General features: G+C 36.0%; 1 protein-coding gene across 1 annotated transcript in view; it reads right to left on the reverse strand.

The window, feature by feature from the left end:
- The window catches only part of COG5 (component of oligomeric golgi complex 5), a 372,787-nt gene that overhangs the window by 114,902 nt on the left and 238,990 nt on the right, over positions 1-18,895 (reverse strand). Inside the window, exon 11 of the mRNA XM_019030869.3 lies at positions 11,072-11,153. Coding sequence (XP_018886414.1) covers positions 11,072-11,153 — 82 coding nt within the window. The remainder of the gene's footprint in view (positions 1-11,071; positions 11,154-18,895) is intronic.

Consider the following 18,895-nt stretch of genomic DNA (forward strand, 5'->3'; position numbering starts at 1 on the left):
ACACAACTGGAATGCCAGAGGAAGACAATACCGAGTATTAACAAGCATGTGGAAAAACTAGAACTCTCATATACTGCCAAGGAGAGTTTAAATGAGTACCACCACGTTGGAAAACTCTCTGACAGTACCTAATAAGCTGAGAAAACAACTAATATGTATTTTCTTATAGTTTTGGAGGTCAGAAGTCTGAGATTGGTCTCACTGAGCCAAAATCAATGTGTCAGCAGCATAGTCATGTTCTTTCTGGAGGTTCTAGGGGGAATTCTGTCCCTGTCTTTTCCAGTTGCCTACATTCCTTGGTTTGTGGCCCCCCTTCAAGCAATTATATTACTCCTACCTCTGTTTCCATTATCACATCTCCTCCTCTGAGTCCTGCTTTCCTCTTACTCTTAAAAGGACTATATGATTACACTGGGTCCACTCAGATGATCAGAGATTATCTTGATAATCTCTCTACCTTAAAATCCTTAACTCACATCCGCAAAATCCCTCTTGCTATGAAGGTAACATAATCATAGATTCTGGAGATTAGGCCATGGAACTCTTTGGAAGGACTATTATTCTGCCTATCAATTTTCCATTTTTGAGTTAATATCCCAAAATTGCACAGAATTGTCATGGTACCATTATTTAAAGTAGCACAAAATGGGAAATCACCCAAATGCTCATCAATATGAGAGAGCAACATATTATGGTATATTCACAGGATGGAATATTTTACCATTTTGAGAATGACTTACAAGTACATGCAGCAATATGGGGGACTTTCAGAAACATTTTGAGCAAGAGAAGTCACACAGGAGACACAAGAGTACAAACTAGATGATTTTGTCTGTATAAAAGAAAAATAACAATTTTAAAAAATTCCATTAGAAATTAGTGGGAAAAATTCCATTAGAAATCTCTTGTTGAGAGGGGCTGATAGAAACTAGAAGGGGACATGAAGGGAACATCTGGACTACAGATAATACTGTTTCTTATTCTTGATGCTGTACTTGATCTTAGTTATACAGATGTTTTAAAATTTGAAAAACTCATCTAGGTGTGAAACTATGATATGCACACTTTTTCTTAATGAGTATTATAGCTTAATAAATACTTTTTTAAAAGATTAATGGAAGTCTGGCTGGGCACAGTGGCTCACGCCTGTAATCCCAGCACTTTGGGAGGCCGAGGCGGGCAGATCACGAGGTCAGGAGATAGAGACCATCCTGGGTAACACGGTGAAACCCCATCTCTACTACAAAAAAAAAAAAAAAAAAAAAAGCCAGGCATGGTGGGCGTGCCTGTAATCCCAGCTACTTGGGAGGCCGAGGCAGGAGAATTGCTCGAACCCAGGAGGCAGAGGTTGCAGTGAGCCAAGATCGTGCCACTGCACTCCAGCCTGGGTGACAGAGTAAGACTCTGTCTCAAAACAAAACAAAACAAAGATTATTGGAAGTCAATGCAGGATTTTAATCAGAAAATGACATGATCAAATTTGTTCTGCCAAATAGAACATCAAAGCACTTACTTGATAGCTAGATTTACTTTCTTCCAAGGTATATAAACTTTTAGTACTTTCCTAAAAGATCCCTCTTATCTCAAGCCCTTAACACAAATTGCAAGTTTTCTTTTTGTGTTACAGTGTTAGGATGGTACTTTATAGGCTCATCAGAACTATGTAACAAAATACTTCCATTGCAAGGATCAAAATTCTAAAAAGTACTTTAAATGAGTATATTAGGTTTATCTCCCTAAGTATATACATATTAAGGTAGACATTAATTTTCAAGAAATATTCACAATATGATCTCAACTTGCATACTATTCTAACCTTTTTTTTTTTTTTTTAAAGAACATACATTCTCATGTAGTTTGTTTTATCTCCCTAATTCTTGGAAAGATTTGACTCTTTATCACTATATGTTTTAAAAAGGTAAAGATAATGAGCTTTAGTATACAGTATTTCAAGCCTTAAAACTTTTAAAATCTGATAACACATATATCTCAATGTATCTCTTATTCATTCTTGGTTTGGGAAGCCGAGTATTACAGATATATAACCATGTTAGCACTCTAACTTGTATGAACAACTTCTTTGAGTGGCTTAAGAGTTTTGAGAGACTAATACTGCACAAGGGGTTTTAGACATGTAAAAAGAGATGTACTTGCTAGATTTTTCAAGCATACTTCCAAAAAGAAGTAAATTTATTGTCAAGCTCTTGGATTATACCTTCTAATAGAACTTTTTTTTTTTAACTAAGCATGAACATGTATAATCAGAAAGAACATATTCCTAACTAGGAACATTTTCCTTTAGATATACTTTGCCAAAACATTACTTACTTAGACAATCTGTTACATTGTGTGTAATCCTCAACTCTGCAGATGGTTGCACTTCCTTAATATTGCCTGTCTATAATTCTAAGAAGTACTACAGTACACTTCAGGGACTGTATGTGCTATAAAAATTGAAGGTACTTTATAAACAACTTACTTTGGAGTTCTCCCAAAGGAAGTTATTAAAGTAATTATGGTATTAGAAGTAGCAGGCTATTCCTAAGGTGAAATATTAATGGGATTTTCTGTCTACATATTGTATGTTTCCTGTCATTAGCTTCTTTCACTATACAAGACAGATAGGTCCCATAAGATAAGAACTGAAAACATACGCTGGCAATTAAAAAGTAGGTCATTGCTTCCCTTAATGAGAACAATTTCAATAGAATGATGGAAGACAGCCAGATCACACCTAGTTGAGAAATCAACAGAATGAAAATGAAGACCAAAAAATGCAAACTACTCTTTGGAGAAATTTACATAAAAAGAGAGAGAGTAAACAGCAACTAAAGAGGAACTTTCTAGTTTTGTTTTATTTTTTATCACATGGGAGCAACTTGAATAGGTTTATAGCTGAGGAAAAGAAATTAAAAGAGAAGTAGAAATCCAACACAGAAAAAGGAGAAATATAAATGATGATGCTAGGAGAGAGAAATAAACAGAGTAGGTGTGGGCACCAGGTAAATGGGTGACCTTGAAGAAGAAGTTAAGTTATCTTCTGAGGCTCAAAGGGAGGAAATAAGGCTCTTATTTGGAAGAAAGGTACAGGAAAAAATTTCTTAATGACATTAATTGTCCTAATGACCCAGGAGATAAAGGCAGACATGTGGAGAATACTGAAGGTTTGTAATGGTTAAGAAAAGAAAAGCCGGCGGGGCGTGGTGGCTCACGCCTGTAATCCCGGCACTTTGGGAGGCCAGGGCGGGCGGATCACGAGGTCGGGAGATTGAGACCATTCTGGCTAACACAGTGAAACTCAGTCTCTACTAAAAATACAAAAAAAAAAAAAAAAAAATTAGCCAGGCGTGGTGGCGGGCGCCTATAGTCCCAGCTACTCGGGAGGCTGAGGCAGGAGAATGGCGTGAACCCAGGAGGCGGAGCTTGCAGCGAATGGAGATCGCACCACTGCACTCCAGCCGGGGGGACACAGTGAGGCTCCATCTCAGGAAAAAAAAAAAAAGAAAAGCAGATAATCACTGACAAGTAAATGACAGTATCACTAAATAAACGTACACACACACTCCCATATAATATTCTGAAATATACTTTTAATCATTATTTAAATTTGAATCATTACATATTTTAATCACTATTTAAATCATCATGACCATAAGCAAAAGTTTCTCAATGAAATTTTAATGAGGAACTTTTGCTTATGGTCACAATGATATGATAGGGACCAGATTTACCACCCTATCTGAAACAACGAAAAATACACAATATATGAAAGATGGCTTTCAAGACATTTAACACGCAACATAGGATGGTGATTCCTCAGAGTCAGGAAACAAATGAGATGAATCCTATGAGTGCCCCAGCTCATCACCTTAAAGGACTTTCCAGGCCATGGCACGGAAAGAGGGAAAATACCCTTCCTTCTATCCCCTCCCTTCCAGAACAGCCAAACAGAAACAACTAGAGTTCACAAAATAGAATACCGGAGACAACAGAGGCGCATAGACAGAGAATTCCAGAGATGTGCAAAGGGTTCCCTCTGAGTATTCAGCAAATCACTGATCAGCATTAAACTTCCAGAGTTTGGGGGAAAACTATGAAAAAGGTTTAGAGGGAACATCCTGTTACATTCACATAAGATTGAGAATAGTCCCTATTCTCTAAAGCCAGGCTGGAAAACCTCATAATTCACAGGGTAATAATTTGAGGGTATTAAGAAGAATGTTGCCTCATAACTGGGAAATAAATAGCAGATTATTACTGCTTTGAATTCGCTAATAAATCTTAAAGCAATATTCAAAAGGATCAAACTTAGAGATGACAAAATTAATCAGCCCCAAACAAGGTTAAGTTCATGTTTAATATCCAATAAAAATTATTAGACATGCAAATAAGTAGAAAAATATCAGGTCTGATGGAAAGAAAATTCAACCAAACAAAAATCCAGAATTAACATAGATGTTAGAATGAGCGGACAAGGGCATTTCCATCCCGGTCTTATTCTGTGGAGTTCAACTTACTTATTGTTTCTGTGATTTCCTTAGTTTACCTTCTACGATTTTACTAAAAATGTACTAAAACAATAAATAATAAACAATATCGGAAGATATAATGGTTAAAGGCTTGAAATTCTTCAAGTATGCTAATGGCTTTTTTCTTTCTTTCTTTCTTTTTTTTTGATACAGAGTCTCGCTCTGTCGCCAGGCTGGAGTGCAGTGGGGCCATCTCGGCTCACTGCAACCTCCACCTTCCAGGTTCAAGTGATTCCCCTGCCTCAGCCTCCGGAGCAGCTGGGACTGCAGACGCGTGCCACCACACGCAGCTAATTTTTTGTATTTTAGAAGAGACAGGGTTTCACCATGTTGGCCAGGATGGTCTCAATCTCCTGACCTTATGATCTGCCCACCCTGGCCTCCCAAAGTGCTGGGATTACAGGCATGAGCCACAGCGCCTGGCCGCCAATGGCTTTTTTCTTTGTAGATTCCTGTCATATTGAGAGACGAAATATTCAAAGTACAAATTAAATGTACTCATTTAAAGAAAGAAAATAAAATGATAGCCACCCCAAGGTTTTAAAAAACTTTTTAGAGTGATAAAACACATTTTAAATTAATATGTGACAACAGATGCATTGCAACTACAGCCATAAATAATTTTTTTGTTTTTGATTTTTTGGCTTAAACAGCAAAAATTTATTTCTCACAGTTCTGGAGGCTACATACAAGTCTAAGATCAAGGTTCTGGTAGGGCTGAGTTTCTCTTCCTGACTTGCTGATGGCCTCCCTCTTGCTAAGTGCTCTCATGACCTTTCCTTGTGCCTGTGTACATAGAGAGTGAGTAAGCTCTCTGGAGTCACTTCTTATAAGGACAGTAATCCTATAAGATCAGGGCCCACCCTTGTGACCTCATTTAACCTTAATTGCTTCCATAACGCCCTGTCTCCAAATACAGTTACACTGGGGGTTAGGGCTTCAGTGTATGAATTGGAAGAGGTGGCACATAAACATTTAGTCCATAACAAAAATGTTTTACATATTTTCAACAACTATTTTTTTCTAACTTTTTTCTTTTTCCCTTCCGCTCCTGGCTCTGAAACTCCAATTACACATACGTTAGATTGCTTGATGTGTCCCATGGGTCCTAAGACTCTAATAATTTTTTAAGTTTGTTTTTAAATCTTGGTCCTTTATTCTGAATTATGTCTATGGCTATATCTTCTAGTTCACTGATTTTGTTTTTTTTTTTTTCTTCTCAGGGTTAAATCTGCATTTAATTTCAGATACTATATTTTTCATATGTGGAGGTTCCATTTGATTCTTCTTGATAATGTCCATTTATCTCATTATGTTTATGTTATTTTTAAAATATTTGAGCACATTTATAACATTTATAAGAAGTGTTTTAAAATTCCTAGTCTGCTTATACTACTGATACTTCAGCTTCTCTGTTTCTACTGGTTATGGTCTGATTTTCCTGCTTCTTATGTCCACTCATTTTAATTGGATGCTGAATATGTGATATTACATTGTTAAGTGACAGATTTTGTTGTAATCCTTTAAAGAGTTCTGGACTCCGTAAGAATGGCAGACTATATATTGATTCCCATTTTTGTGTGTGTGCAGCTGTCTGGAAATTGCCAGGTAGAAAGCTGGGGTGATTTTAGCGTTCAATTTGTTTTGGTTTATCTGAGATCACAGTTCTATATTGCCTGTTGCCCAATGTCTGAAAACAGGTGTTTCACAAATTTTACTCACTGTTCTAGTTTATAATGGGAGAACATCTAAAGTAGCAGTTACCTTTCCATGTAGGGAAGTAAAAGTCCATTAAATGACCTTTTTTCTTTCTTTTCAAAATTTAAGTGATTTAGGATCCAACACAACTAATCCCTAATTTATTATGCTGAGTGACTGAGTGATAAGAAACTGGTTTTCTCCAGTTTCAAAAAACATCACCTGCTGGGTGTGGTAGTGCTCTTGTAGGCCCAGCTACTCAGAAGGCCATGGCAGCAGGGTCACTTGAGGCCAGGAGCTCAAGGCTGTAGCATGCAATGACTGTGCCTGTGAATAGTCACTGCACTTCAGCCTGGGAAACACAGTGAGACTCCATTTCAAAAAACAAAACAACAACAACAAAAAAAAACTGAAAAGTATAATTCTTTAGAAAAGAGTGAACACTCTGATGTTGTAGAGTGTGACATGTTGGAAAAGATCCATGCAGGCAAGCTTAGGGCTAGACAAATGAGAGATAAGGAAAATGAGGTGGCAAGATGGCATAGACAAGAGAAAAAATTGTGTCAACACTGAAAAATTGGTGACTCTGTGAAGTTTTGTGATATAAATAGTAGAAGACAGATGTTGATTTTACCTACCTTATGCTGGAATAATTACTTATACTATTTTAAATATTTTTAAAGTGTGTAACTAAAGGTTAGACTATGTGAGCGATAGCTTAATAGCAACAACAGGGATTTATATCTGTTTACGTAAAACTTTGCAATGACAATTTTCCTTTTAGAATATCTTTTCTATGCAAAATGCCATAGATCATTCAAATATCCACGGAAAACTGGCAATGCTCCTGGTTCCCCTCTTAGTGTGAATGGTAGGAAATATAATCTTGTTTTGTTCGATTGAATTTTTATCTAAACATCAGCAACACTAAGAGATCTCAAGATTCAGTAACCAGCACAAGGAAACCCCAACCAGCCTAAGTCATGATGCATATCAAGGGTGTCTTTCTGGTTGTCCAAGTCTAAAACTGGTTGCAATTGCAGGTTAGGTTGGTCACTAAAAGAAGATCTATTTCATTGTCTAGTATCTTAAAGGATAAGTATGGAAAGAGAGATCAGAGGGAGGTATAATTAAAGGTATAAATATAGGTCCCCTCTGTCACACTGTAAAATGAGACCCTCTCCATAATTACAGGACTCTCTGAGAGAAAGGAGATGATAATGCTTAAGAAAAACTTCACACTGATGTTTCTGGAAGCTCAGTGAACAGAAAACCATGATTGGTTAAGTACAGACATCCTTTCCTTCCCAGTAAACTGAGTCCAAAAAAGTTAAAACAGGACTTCTTCTACACCCCCACCTGCCAGTAATGATTACCATCAGAAGGCACCTCTTTACCCAACTTAGACATCAGGGTTTCAAAGGGCTTCCATAAGTGAGTTTTACATTTGCTTTCTTTTATTCCAAAAACTGAGACTTTCATATTTTTAAGAAATCACCAATAACTACTAGAATAAGTAAGATTGGCAAAGTCAGAGGACACGAAGTCAAAATACAAGTATCAATTGTATTTCTCTATTTTAAAAATCAACAATTATAAAGTAAAATGAAAAAATAACATACAGAATAGCATCAAAATATATAAAACAGTGATAAATTTAAGAAAAGATTTGTTAGAACTGCATGCTAAAAACTATAAAGCATTTATAAGAAAAAATGTAAAAGTCCTAAATAAATAGAATAATACAGGATGTGGATCAGAAGACTCAATATTAAACTGTGAATTCATCACATATTGATCTGTAGATTCAATGCAATCCTCATCAAAATCCCAGGAGTCAATTATTGTAGGAACAAAATTCTGAAACACATATGGAAATGCAAAAGACCTATGGTAACCAAAATTACTTTGATAAAGAAGAACAAAATAGGAGGACTTTGACTACTGTGACGAAAACCCTGTTGTACTGATGTAAACATAGACATTCAGAAAAATGGAACCAAACAGAGTCCAGAAATAGTCTTACTTATAGATAACCAAATGATTTGCAACAAAAGTTTCCAAGAAGTCAATAGGCAGAGAATAATTTTTTGGAGCCATATGTTCTAAAATAAATGAATGTTGAGATAACTCATAACATACACGAAAATTAACTCAAACCTAGTAAAACTTCTAAAATAAAATGTAAGAGGAAATGCTTCTGACTTTGGATTAGGCAATAATTTTTAGGTCAAAAAAAGTACAAATTATTTAAAACTTTGATAAAATGAATTTGATCAGGATTTAAAACTTTTGTCCTTTGGAAGGCACTGTTAAGAAAACAAAAAGCCAAGCCACATTCTAGGGGAAAATATCTTCAAAACATGCAACTAAGGAAGTACTCTGAACCCAGAATATGCAAAGATTCCTTGGGACTCAGTAAGAGAACAAGAAATACAATAAAAACAGAGGACAATCCTTTAGACAAACACAAAACCAAAAAAGTTATACAGATGGCATCTAAGCCTGTGAAAATGTGGTCAACATCTGCTATGGTCTCAATGGTTTTATCTCCCCAAATTCATATGTTGAAACCTACTCACCAAATGTGATGGGGTTAGGAAGTGGATTCTCTCAGAGATGATGAGGTCAGGGGGAGAAAATCCTCATGAATAAGATTAGTGCACTTACAAAAGAGGCTCAGATAGCTTCCCTATCCTTTTCTAACACGTGAAGACACAGTCAGAAGGCACAGTCTATGAACCAGGAAGCAGGCCCTCACCAAATACTAAATCTTCCAGTACCTTGATGTTGGACTTGCCATTTCTCCAGAACTGTGAGAAATAAATTTCTGTTGTGTATAAGTTGCCCAGTCTGTGGTATTTTGTTGTAGCAGCCCAAATGAACTAAGAAAGCATCATTAGTCTAGTGGAAGCTAAAACCCCAATAAAAAAAACTAGTACACACCCACTGGAATGACTAAAATTAAAATAACTGACAATATCATGGATTGGCAAAAATGTGGAGCAACTGGAACTATCACACATTGTTGATGGAAATGCAAAATGGTATATCCATTTTGGATTATAGCACTGCAGTTTCTGTAAAGTTAAACAACATTTACCAAATAATTGAGCAATTCCACCCTTACATATTTGCACAAGAGAAGGAACACATATGTCCACAAAAGAGATATATGTATGTAAATAACTGTAACTTTATTCATAATAATCCAACTTGTTTCCCAACTGCAGAATGGATAAAAAATTATGGTATATATCTACACAATGGAATACAATTCAACAATTTAAAAGGAAATGGACTACCGATATATGCAACAACATGGAAGAATCTTAATTATGCTGATGATCAAATAATGCATACCATATGATTCTAGTTGTTGCCAGGACCCAGGGAGTGAAGGTAGCAGATAAACTGCAAAAGTACATAAAGAAAATTTGGGGATGATGGAAATGTTCTATATCTTAATTGTAATGATGGTTATATGAATGTAAACATTTGTCAAACATCATAGAATTTTATGTTTAAAATTGGTGACTTTTACTGCATATAAATTATATCTCAATAAAGCTGAGCAAAAACAAAAACCAAGGAAATATACGATATTTATTCACTCCCAAAATGAGCAGTGTGATTCACAAGTAAATGGAACAGGCCGGGCGCAGTGGCTCATGCCTGTAATCCCAGCACTTTGGGAAGCCAAGGCGGGCTGATCATTTGAGGTCAGGAGTTCGAGACCAGCCTGACCAACATGGTGAAACCCCGTCTTTACTAAAAATACAAAAAAATTAGCCAGGTGTGGTGGTACATTCCTGTAGTCCCAGCTACTAGGGAGGCTGAGGCAGGAGAATTGCTTGAACCCAGAAGGCAGAGGTAGCAGTGAGCCGAGATCATGCGACTGCACTCCAGCCTGGGTGACAGAGCAAGACTCCGTCTGGAAAAAAACAAAACAAAAGAAAACGAAACACTACAACTAAATGGAGTAAATGGATCCTAATATCCCATTAGCTTAAGTTCTGTTTAGCTACAAATGAATGAAGACCTCTTTGTGGTTACTGTCTTACTACATACTTCATTAGAAATAAGTAGAGAGACAAGCTGACTAGTTTATTTAACTCTGGTCAGTGTAGGGAGGGCAGTGGCTAAATAATATTTAGCATACAGTAAGTCCTTCTAGTAAATGCTTGTGAATAAAAATTTAAATAGAAATGAACTCTTTTTTTAAAGGCCTAGGTACATTATATGCTCTTTAGACCTAAAGTATTTAGACAAACACACGCGTAAGATATTAGCTGGTTTGCATATTTCATTCTATAGATCTACCAGGCCATTATTTCATGATATAAAGAAATTAAGAAAAAGTTTTGTGGAACATATTTGAATGACCAACTTTTAATTCATGATGTAGATATTTCACCTGTTTATTTATTAAATCTTCATTTTTAACAATAAAAAATTTGCAAAGTCTCTGTATTTTTATATCTTTTAGTTATAAACTAATTCTAAAAGCATGAACTAAATTTTTCAACATTAACTGCTTTACACACTCTATGTAGGAAAAATTCAGACAGAGTTCTTCTGATGTCTGAATAATAAGATATTGACTTATTTTTCTGGAGAATTTTATTCTAAATATTAATTACAAAAATGTGTAAAAATTTTGTTTGCTGAATATATGTCTAAGAGATGCCAGATTAAACATCTAGACAAAATGACAATTAGCCAGGAATTTTAAAATAGCAATAAAAATCTTTCGTAAACCAATACAGCAAAGCTTCTTGACATCAAATGATAAAATAACTTAAAACTTTGAAATTAATTTTCAAAATAAGTAGTAAACTTACAGTTTGTTGCCATATGAAATTGAGAAGAAAGTGCCTGAGTAACTGAATTCCAAAATGTGTAGAAAATTTCAGGTTGTCCATCCTGTGAACAACAAACAAAAATTTTTTAAAAATAAAAAAAATGCATTTATTTTAAGAAATCATAATGGGTAACATGTAACCTTGAAAATTTATTTAAAATTTAAATAAAAATTTTAGACATCTAACCATCAAACAATAGAATTATTAATTAAATGGAAATATAAAGATGATTCAAATTATGTCTTATGTTCAAGTAGTCAGTCATTCTTCTTCTCTGCCACATAATAGCTGGTGTAACCTTGGGCATGTTGCTTAGCCATTCAGGGCCTTTGTTCTTCATATGAAAAATGGTGATAACACTGCAGGATAATTATGAGGATTAAACAAATTAATAAAAGTCTTGGGACAATGCCTGAAATACAATAAACTCAATGAATGTTAGCTATTATTATTACATAAATTATTACTCTCATCGTCATTTTTTTAAATACGGAGGGCAATTTGTGTGACTATAACAAAATGATAGACAAAAGCATGCTTACATCATGCTTGTTAGGATAACTAACAAGAAATAATTCGCTATTACAAAAGAGAATGGCTGAAGCCTATAGTTTTAAAAAAACTCAAAGGAATTACTACTACTCAGTTTAGCATGATACTTTCAACTTTGAATATATGTTTTAAAAAGTAAGCACTATAAAGAAAAGACAAATATTAATTAAAGTATCATTAGTTAAAGAAAGACAAAGAACTTTAACACTGTTAAAATAGAATAACACTCTTAGAAATTTTGCCATTACATCCACATGCGTGGTATACAATATAATACTGCCAATATTCTACTATTTTTGCAGCCAGAAATGCCAACTTCATATGGTTCAAAGTAATATTTTAAGACTGGGCACAGTGGCTCACAACTGTAATCCCAGCACTTTGGGAGGCCAAGGTGGGTGGATTACCAGAGGTCAGGAGTTTGAGACCAGCCTTGCCAACATGGTGAAACCCCGTCTCTACTAAAAATACAAAAATTAGCCAGGTGCGGTGGCGCATGCCTGTAATCCCAGCTACTAGGGAGACTGAGGCAGGAGAATCGCTTAAACCCAGGAGGCCGAGGTTGCAGTGAGCCAAGATTGCACCACTGCACTTCAGCCTGGGCAACAGACCAAAACTCGGTCTCAAGAAACAAACAAACAAACAAACAAAAAAGTAAGAGTAAAAATAAAATAAAATATCTCTAATGTTAAAACATTGCTACAGTCCCAAAAATAAAATTATAATTTTGGACAAGTGAACAAAATGACCAATGAAAAATACTGATTTGTGACTTTTATACCTGTGTACACTTCCATTTTCATTATTAATTGTTCCTTTTTAAAATAAGTCTTATGGTTGTAAATTTACTCAAGAACTGTTAATCATAAACAAGGCAAATCAAATCATTGTTGATTTCTTATGCAACGATCAGAAAATACATTCAGATTCCTAAGATTTTATGTATTATGTCTTGCGTATCTTAGTTTAAAGTAGACGCTTTTCATCATGTTAAGGAAGTATAATATACCACATTAACAGAATGAAGGACTAAAACCACATGGTCGTCTCAATTAATGCAGAAAAAGCATTCAACAAAATTTAACACCATCTGATGATAAAAACACTCAACAAACTAGGACTCGAAGGAAATTACATCAACATAATAAGGGCCACATAAGAAAAATCTGCAGCTAACATCCTACTCCATGGTGCAAAACAGAAAGCTTTCCCTCTAACTAAGATCAGGAACAAGGCCAGGATGCCCACTCTTACCCCTTCTATACAATATAGTACTAGGAGTCCTGCCAGAAGGACCAAGCAAGAAAAAGAAATAAAAAGCATCCAAATTGGAATGGAAGAAGTAAAATTATATCTGTTTCTAGATGATATGATCTTGTATGTAGATAATCCTAGACTCCTCAAAAAGGCCTGTTAAAATAATAACTGAATTCAGCCAAGTTGTAGCCTACAAAATCAACACATAAAAATTAGTGTGTTTCTACAAACTAACAATGAAGTATCCAGTAAATACAAGTAAATGGAAAGCATCCTGTGTTATGGGTTGGAAGACCTAATAATGTTAAAATGTCCATACTCCCCAAATGATCTGCAGATTCTCAAAATCTCAATGGCATTTTTGCAGAAATAAAAAAATACTAAAATTAATAGAGAATCTCCAGGGATCCCAAATATCCAAATATCTTTCTTGAGGGAAAAAACAAACAAACAAAGCTAGAGGCCTCAGACTTCCTGACTTCAAGACATATTACAGAGCCAGGTGCAGTGGAACACACCTGTAGTCTCAGCTACTTGGAGGATGAGGTGGGAGAATTGCTTGAGCCTAGGTGTTTGCAGCCAGCCTGGGCAACAAATGGAGATCTTATCTCTAAAAACCCAAATAAAACCCATCCAAATGGAAAAAACCAAGCTTCAGGAATCAAAACAGTGTGGTACCAGCATAAAGACAGACATACGGACCAATGGAGTAGAGACACAAAAAAATAAACGATCAAGTATACAGTCATACAATCTTGAACAAAGGTGCCAAGGCTACACAATAGGAAAAGGACAGTCTCTTCAATAAATGCTGCTGGGAAAACTGGATATATGCATGCAAAAGAATAAAGTTGAAACTTTACCTCATACCATGTATAAAAACTAACTCAAAATGGATTAAGGACCTAAACCTAAGACCTGAAATTATAACTCCTAGAAAAAAAACATAGGAGAAAAGCTCTGTGACACTGGATTTGGCAATAATTCTTGTATAGGACACCATGAACACAGGCAACAAAAGCAGAAATAGACAAACTGGACTATACCTAACTTGAAATTTTCTGTGCAGGAAAGGAAACAATCAATAGAGTAAAAAGGCAACCTACAGAATGGGGGAAAACATTTGCTAACCATATATCTAATAAGGAGTTAATATTCAGAATATATAAGTGGCTCTGACAGTTCAGCAATTAAAAAAACAAATACCATGATTAAAAAACAGGCAAAGGACTTGAGTAGACACTTCTCCAAAGCAAATAAATAAATGGCTGGCCAACAAGCACATGAAAAGATGCTCAATATCACTAATCATCATGGAAATGCAAATCAAAACCATACTGAGATGTCATCTCACATCCATTAGGATGGCTACTATAAAAAAATGGTAAATAACAAGTCTCAGCGAGGATGTGGAGAAACTGGAAATTTTGTGCACTGTTGGTAGAAATGTAAAATAGTGTAGCCACTATGGAAAACATTAGGGAGGTTGCTCAAAACTACCATATGATCCAGCAATTCCACTTCTGGGTATATAAGTAAAAGAGCTGAAAGCAGGATCTTGAAGATTTATTTGAATACTCATGTTCACTGCAGCATTATTCATAAAAGCCAAGAGATGGTAACAACCCAAATGTCTATCAAAGAATGAATGGATAAAGAAAATGTAGTATATTCATTCAGTCATGCATTTCTGAATGATAGGAATGTGCCTGAGAAATGCCTCATTAGGCAATTCTGTCATTGTGCAAAAATCACAGACTGTACTTATGCAAACCTAGAAGGGATAGCCTACTACACAAGTAGGCTTTATGTGATAGCCTATCACTCCTGGGCTACAAACTTGTACATGTCATTGTAATGAATACTGTAGGTAATTGTAACACAATAGTACATTTGTGTATCTAAACATCAAAAAGACACAGCAAATATACAGTACTACAGTCTTATGAGGCCACAGTTGTATGTGCAGCCTGTCATTGACTGAAATGTCATTATGTGGTGTATGACTGTACTTACAATAGAACACTCTTCAGTCTTAAAAAAGAAGGAAATCCCATCATATGCTACAATATGAATGAACCTTGAAGATATTACACTAACTGAAACAAGCCAGTCACAAAAAGATAAATGCTGCAAGATTCTACTTATATGAAGTAGCTAAAATAGTCAAACTCTTAGAAGCAGAAAGAATAATGGTAATTGCCAAGATATGGGGGACAGGGAAAATGAATTAGTTACTTCCCTTATTTAAAAAAGTTATTCTAATACACATTTTAGTACAATTATCATAGCCTGAGATTCTTTCCCCCATAAAACTCTTAAAAAATTTCACTAGTTAAAACAATAGTAAAAATATTTTTAAGGAACTTTTTGGAAACAGAAAACAATTTATTTTATTTTTATTATTTTATTATGTTTTTATTATTATTATTTTAAGACGGAGTCTCGCTCTGTCGCCCAGGCTGGAGTGCAGTGGTGTGATCGTAGCTCATTGCAACCTCCGCCTCCCGGGCTCAAGCGATTCTCCTGCCTCAGCTTCCTGAGTACCTGGGACTACAGGCACACGCCACCACTGAAACGCCAGCTTTTTCTAGGTCTGAGCCTGCAGGCCTTTGGACTGGGACTACATCATTGGCTTTCCAGCTTGCCAACTACAGATCTACAGATCTACAGACTTGTGTCCATAATCCCATTGGCCAATTCCTTATTTTCTATATACAAATATATAACATTTCCTGTTGCTTTTGTTTCTCTGAAGAACCCTGATACCCTAATACAATTGTTGAATAAATCAATCAATCAATCCATCCCAAGGACTTGTCTAAATTAACAGCTAGAGGCAGCTACTAAAGAGATGTACTAAGAAGGACACATAGCTGTTGGAACAAGAAAGGATGTGAAAAGTCCTTGGGAGAGATAAAGAGAGATAAAGTAGATTCAGAGGGAATGGGAAAGTATAGAAGATAATAATAAAAAAGTGGATTTGGGGGTAAGATAGTATGTTAAAGCAATGATTTTCTGTATCTATATACCCATCTATTTATACAGATATGTATATGCTGTGTATGTATGATGTATCCCTATATATACACATATATAATAGTATATGTACATATACTATACTATATAATAGTAAATCTATATCTCCTACCAAAATATAAAAAGATAGAATGTTAATTTTAATTATCAAAGGATAGTCAGAAATGTTATTGCCATGTGCAGTGGCTCATACCTGTAATTCCAACACTTTGGGAGACCAAGGTGGGAGGATCGCTTGAGGCCAGGAGTTCAAGACCATCCTCGGCAACAGCGAGACCCCCCCTCCCCCCGTTTCTACACAAAAATTTTAAAAATTATCTGAGTGTGGGAGCAGTGCCTGTGGTCTCAGCTACTTTGGAGGCTGAGGCAGGAGACTGCTTTAGCTCAGGAGTTCAAGGCTGCAGTGAGCCAGGATCACATCACTGCAATCCAGCCTGGATGACAGAATAAGACCCTGTCTTTAAGAAAACAAAAACAAAATTTTATTATCAAAACTACATCATATAAATACAATTTCCTGCATAAAGAAAATATGAAGCTATATAAAAATCACTATGCTTGTTTCAAGTCAAGTCAGCCTGTTACATATTTGCTTCTAAACATTTTGAAACAAAATTAATTGAACTACATTTTGAATAATTCAAGTAGATTTGAACTGGAAGGATATTTGACAATGATCTATTTATAACTGACTCCCAGTATGTCTTACATTAAGTTAAATGGAATCATGTTATCAGATCAATTCAGGGAAACATTTGTAATTTAAAGTATCTTTCTGACCTTGTTTCTTGGTTATAAATACAAACAGTATAATTCTAACTTTAAGAAACAATGAAATTTGGACTTTTGGCTGAGACCACGTAAGCTGATAATAAAACTAAACAGACACATATTATTACATATAAATAGAACAAAAGTAAAATATACAAAAATGTCAGAACTTTTTAAAGATAAATCTATTATTTAGAATTATGGCTTGGCCTTTGCTTTAGCCATTGATTTCAACATAATTAAATGTATACAGAGAAACTTAGAATAATTAATACTTAAACAAAACAGCTTTCAAAGCATATATTCTTTAGTTTTTCTCTTTATAACACCAAATTGACCATGGATTTCCTGGCTCAAATATATTTGACAGCTTCTTACTGCACATTGAATAAGGTCCAAACTTTCATGCTAACCTTATTGTGCTGGGTATAGTGAAAAGAGTATGGGTTTTGAAGTCAAATAACCTTGACTTAAATCCAAGGTCTACCACTTGTGCTGTGACTTTAGAAAGGTGACTTCATCTTTCTGAGCTTTTGATTTCCTCACGTAAATAGTAGAAATAATATTTTCATGGGATTTATTTTGTTATGAAGTATCAGGATCTCTTGAGCTAGATCCTTTTTTTTTTTTTTTTTTTTTTTTTTTTTTGTGAGACAGAGTCTCACCCTGTTGCCCAGGCTGGAGTGCAGTGGTGCGATCTCAGCTCACTGCAACCTCCGCCTTCCGGGTTCAAGCGATTCTCCTGTCTAGGCCTCCTGAGTAGTTGGGACTACAGGTGCGTGCCACCACACCCAGCTAATAGTACACAGAGATGTGAAAAAGTGTTTTCTATCCTCTGAATAAAAAGTGAGCATTCAGGAAAGAGGGAGGACATAAGAATGGAAAGTAAGACAAGGATCAGATCAAGGTATGTCTACATTCATCATAGATATAATAGTGAACCGCTTGAGAGTTTTAATAAGATAATACCATGATCAAGCTGTGCTATAAGAAAATCATTCTGGGCTGGGCACGGTGGCTCACGCCTGTAATCCCAGCGCTTTGGGAGGCCGAGATCACGAGGTCAGGAGATCAGGACCATCCTGGCTACCACTATGAAACACCATCTCTACTAAAAATACAAAAAAATTAGCCAGGCGTGGTGGTGGGTGCCTATAGTCCCAGCTACTCGGGAGGCTGAGGCAGGAGAATGGCGTGAACCCGGGAGGCGGAGCTTGCAGTGAGCCGAGATCACAGCACTGCACTCCAGACTGGGCAACAGAGCAAGACTCCATCTCAAAAAAAAAAAAAAAGAAAAAAAAGAAAATCACTCTGATAATAATGTGGAAGATGAATAGTGTGTGGGGTGTTATCAAGTCTACAGGCAAAAAGATCAGTTAGGAATTTACTGAAAAAATCTAGGCAAAAGGGACCTTTCTATGGCCATAGTAGTAGAGTAAGAGTGGGCAGCAGGAAAACTGATACAACTTGATGGGCCAGAAGATGTATTTATTAATAACTAGGACTAAATATATTTATGAAGAACTAGGAGGATGAAGATTATGCAACCAAAATAGAATTTAAGAAGGAGCAGCAGGTGGGCAAAGAAAGATGTGCTCTTTTAGACTTATGCTTCTGGAACCTGTGGGGCATCCAAGTGGAGATGACCCTGCTTGCCTCTTTTTTTTTTTCTTTTTTTTTTTTTTTTGAGATGGAGTCCCACTCTGTTACCCAGGCTGGAGTACAGTGGCACGATCTCGGCTCACTGCAGCCTCCGCCTCCAGGGTCCAAATGATAAATGATTCCCGTGCCTCAGCCTCCTGAGTAGCTGGGATTACAGGCACCTGCTACCACGCCCAGATAATTTTTGTATTTTTAGTAGAGATGGGGTTTCGCCATGTTGGTCAGGATGGTCTCGAACTCCTGACCTCATGTGATCGCCCGCCTTGGCCTCTGAAAGTGCTGGGAATACAGGCATGAGCCACCACACCTGGCCACTGACTGCTTTTCAGCAAGATCTATGCTAAAAAAATAGATTTAAATGTTATCAGCATTTAGAGGTGGTAGAAACTATTAGCCTGTGCGAGCTTTTCCATATATTGCATGTGGCATGGGAAGAAAATAATGTTGAGGGTGGGCCACAGGGAATAAATCAATTAAAAGTTGGTGGAAGAAATGATTCAGAGTGGAGAGAAAGGAGTGGGT

The sequence above is a fragment of the Gorilla gorilla genome, chromosome 6 (genome assembly GCF_029281585.2).
Source record: "Gorilla gorilla gorilla isolate KB3781 chromosome 6, NHGRI_mGorGor1-v2.1_pri, whole genome shotgun sequence".
Taxonomy (NCBI): domain Eukaryota; kingdom Metazoa; phylum Chordata; class Mammalia; order Primates; family Hominidae; genus Gorilla; species Gorilla gorilla.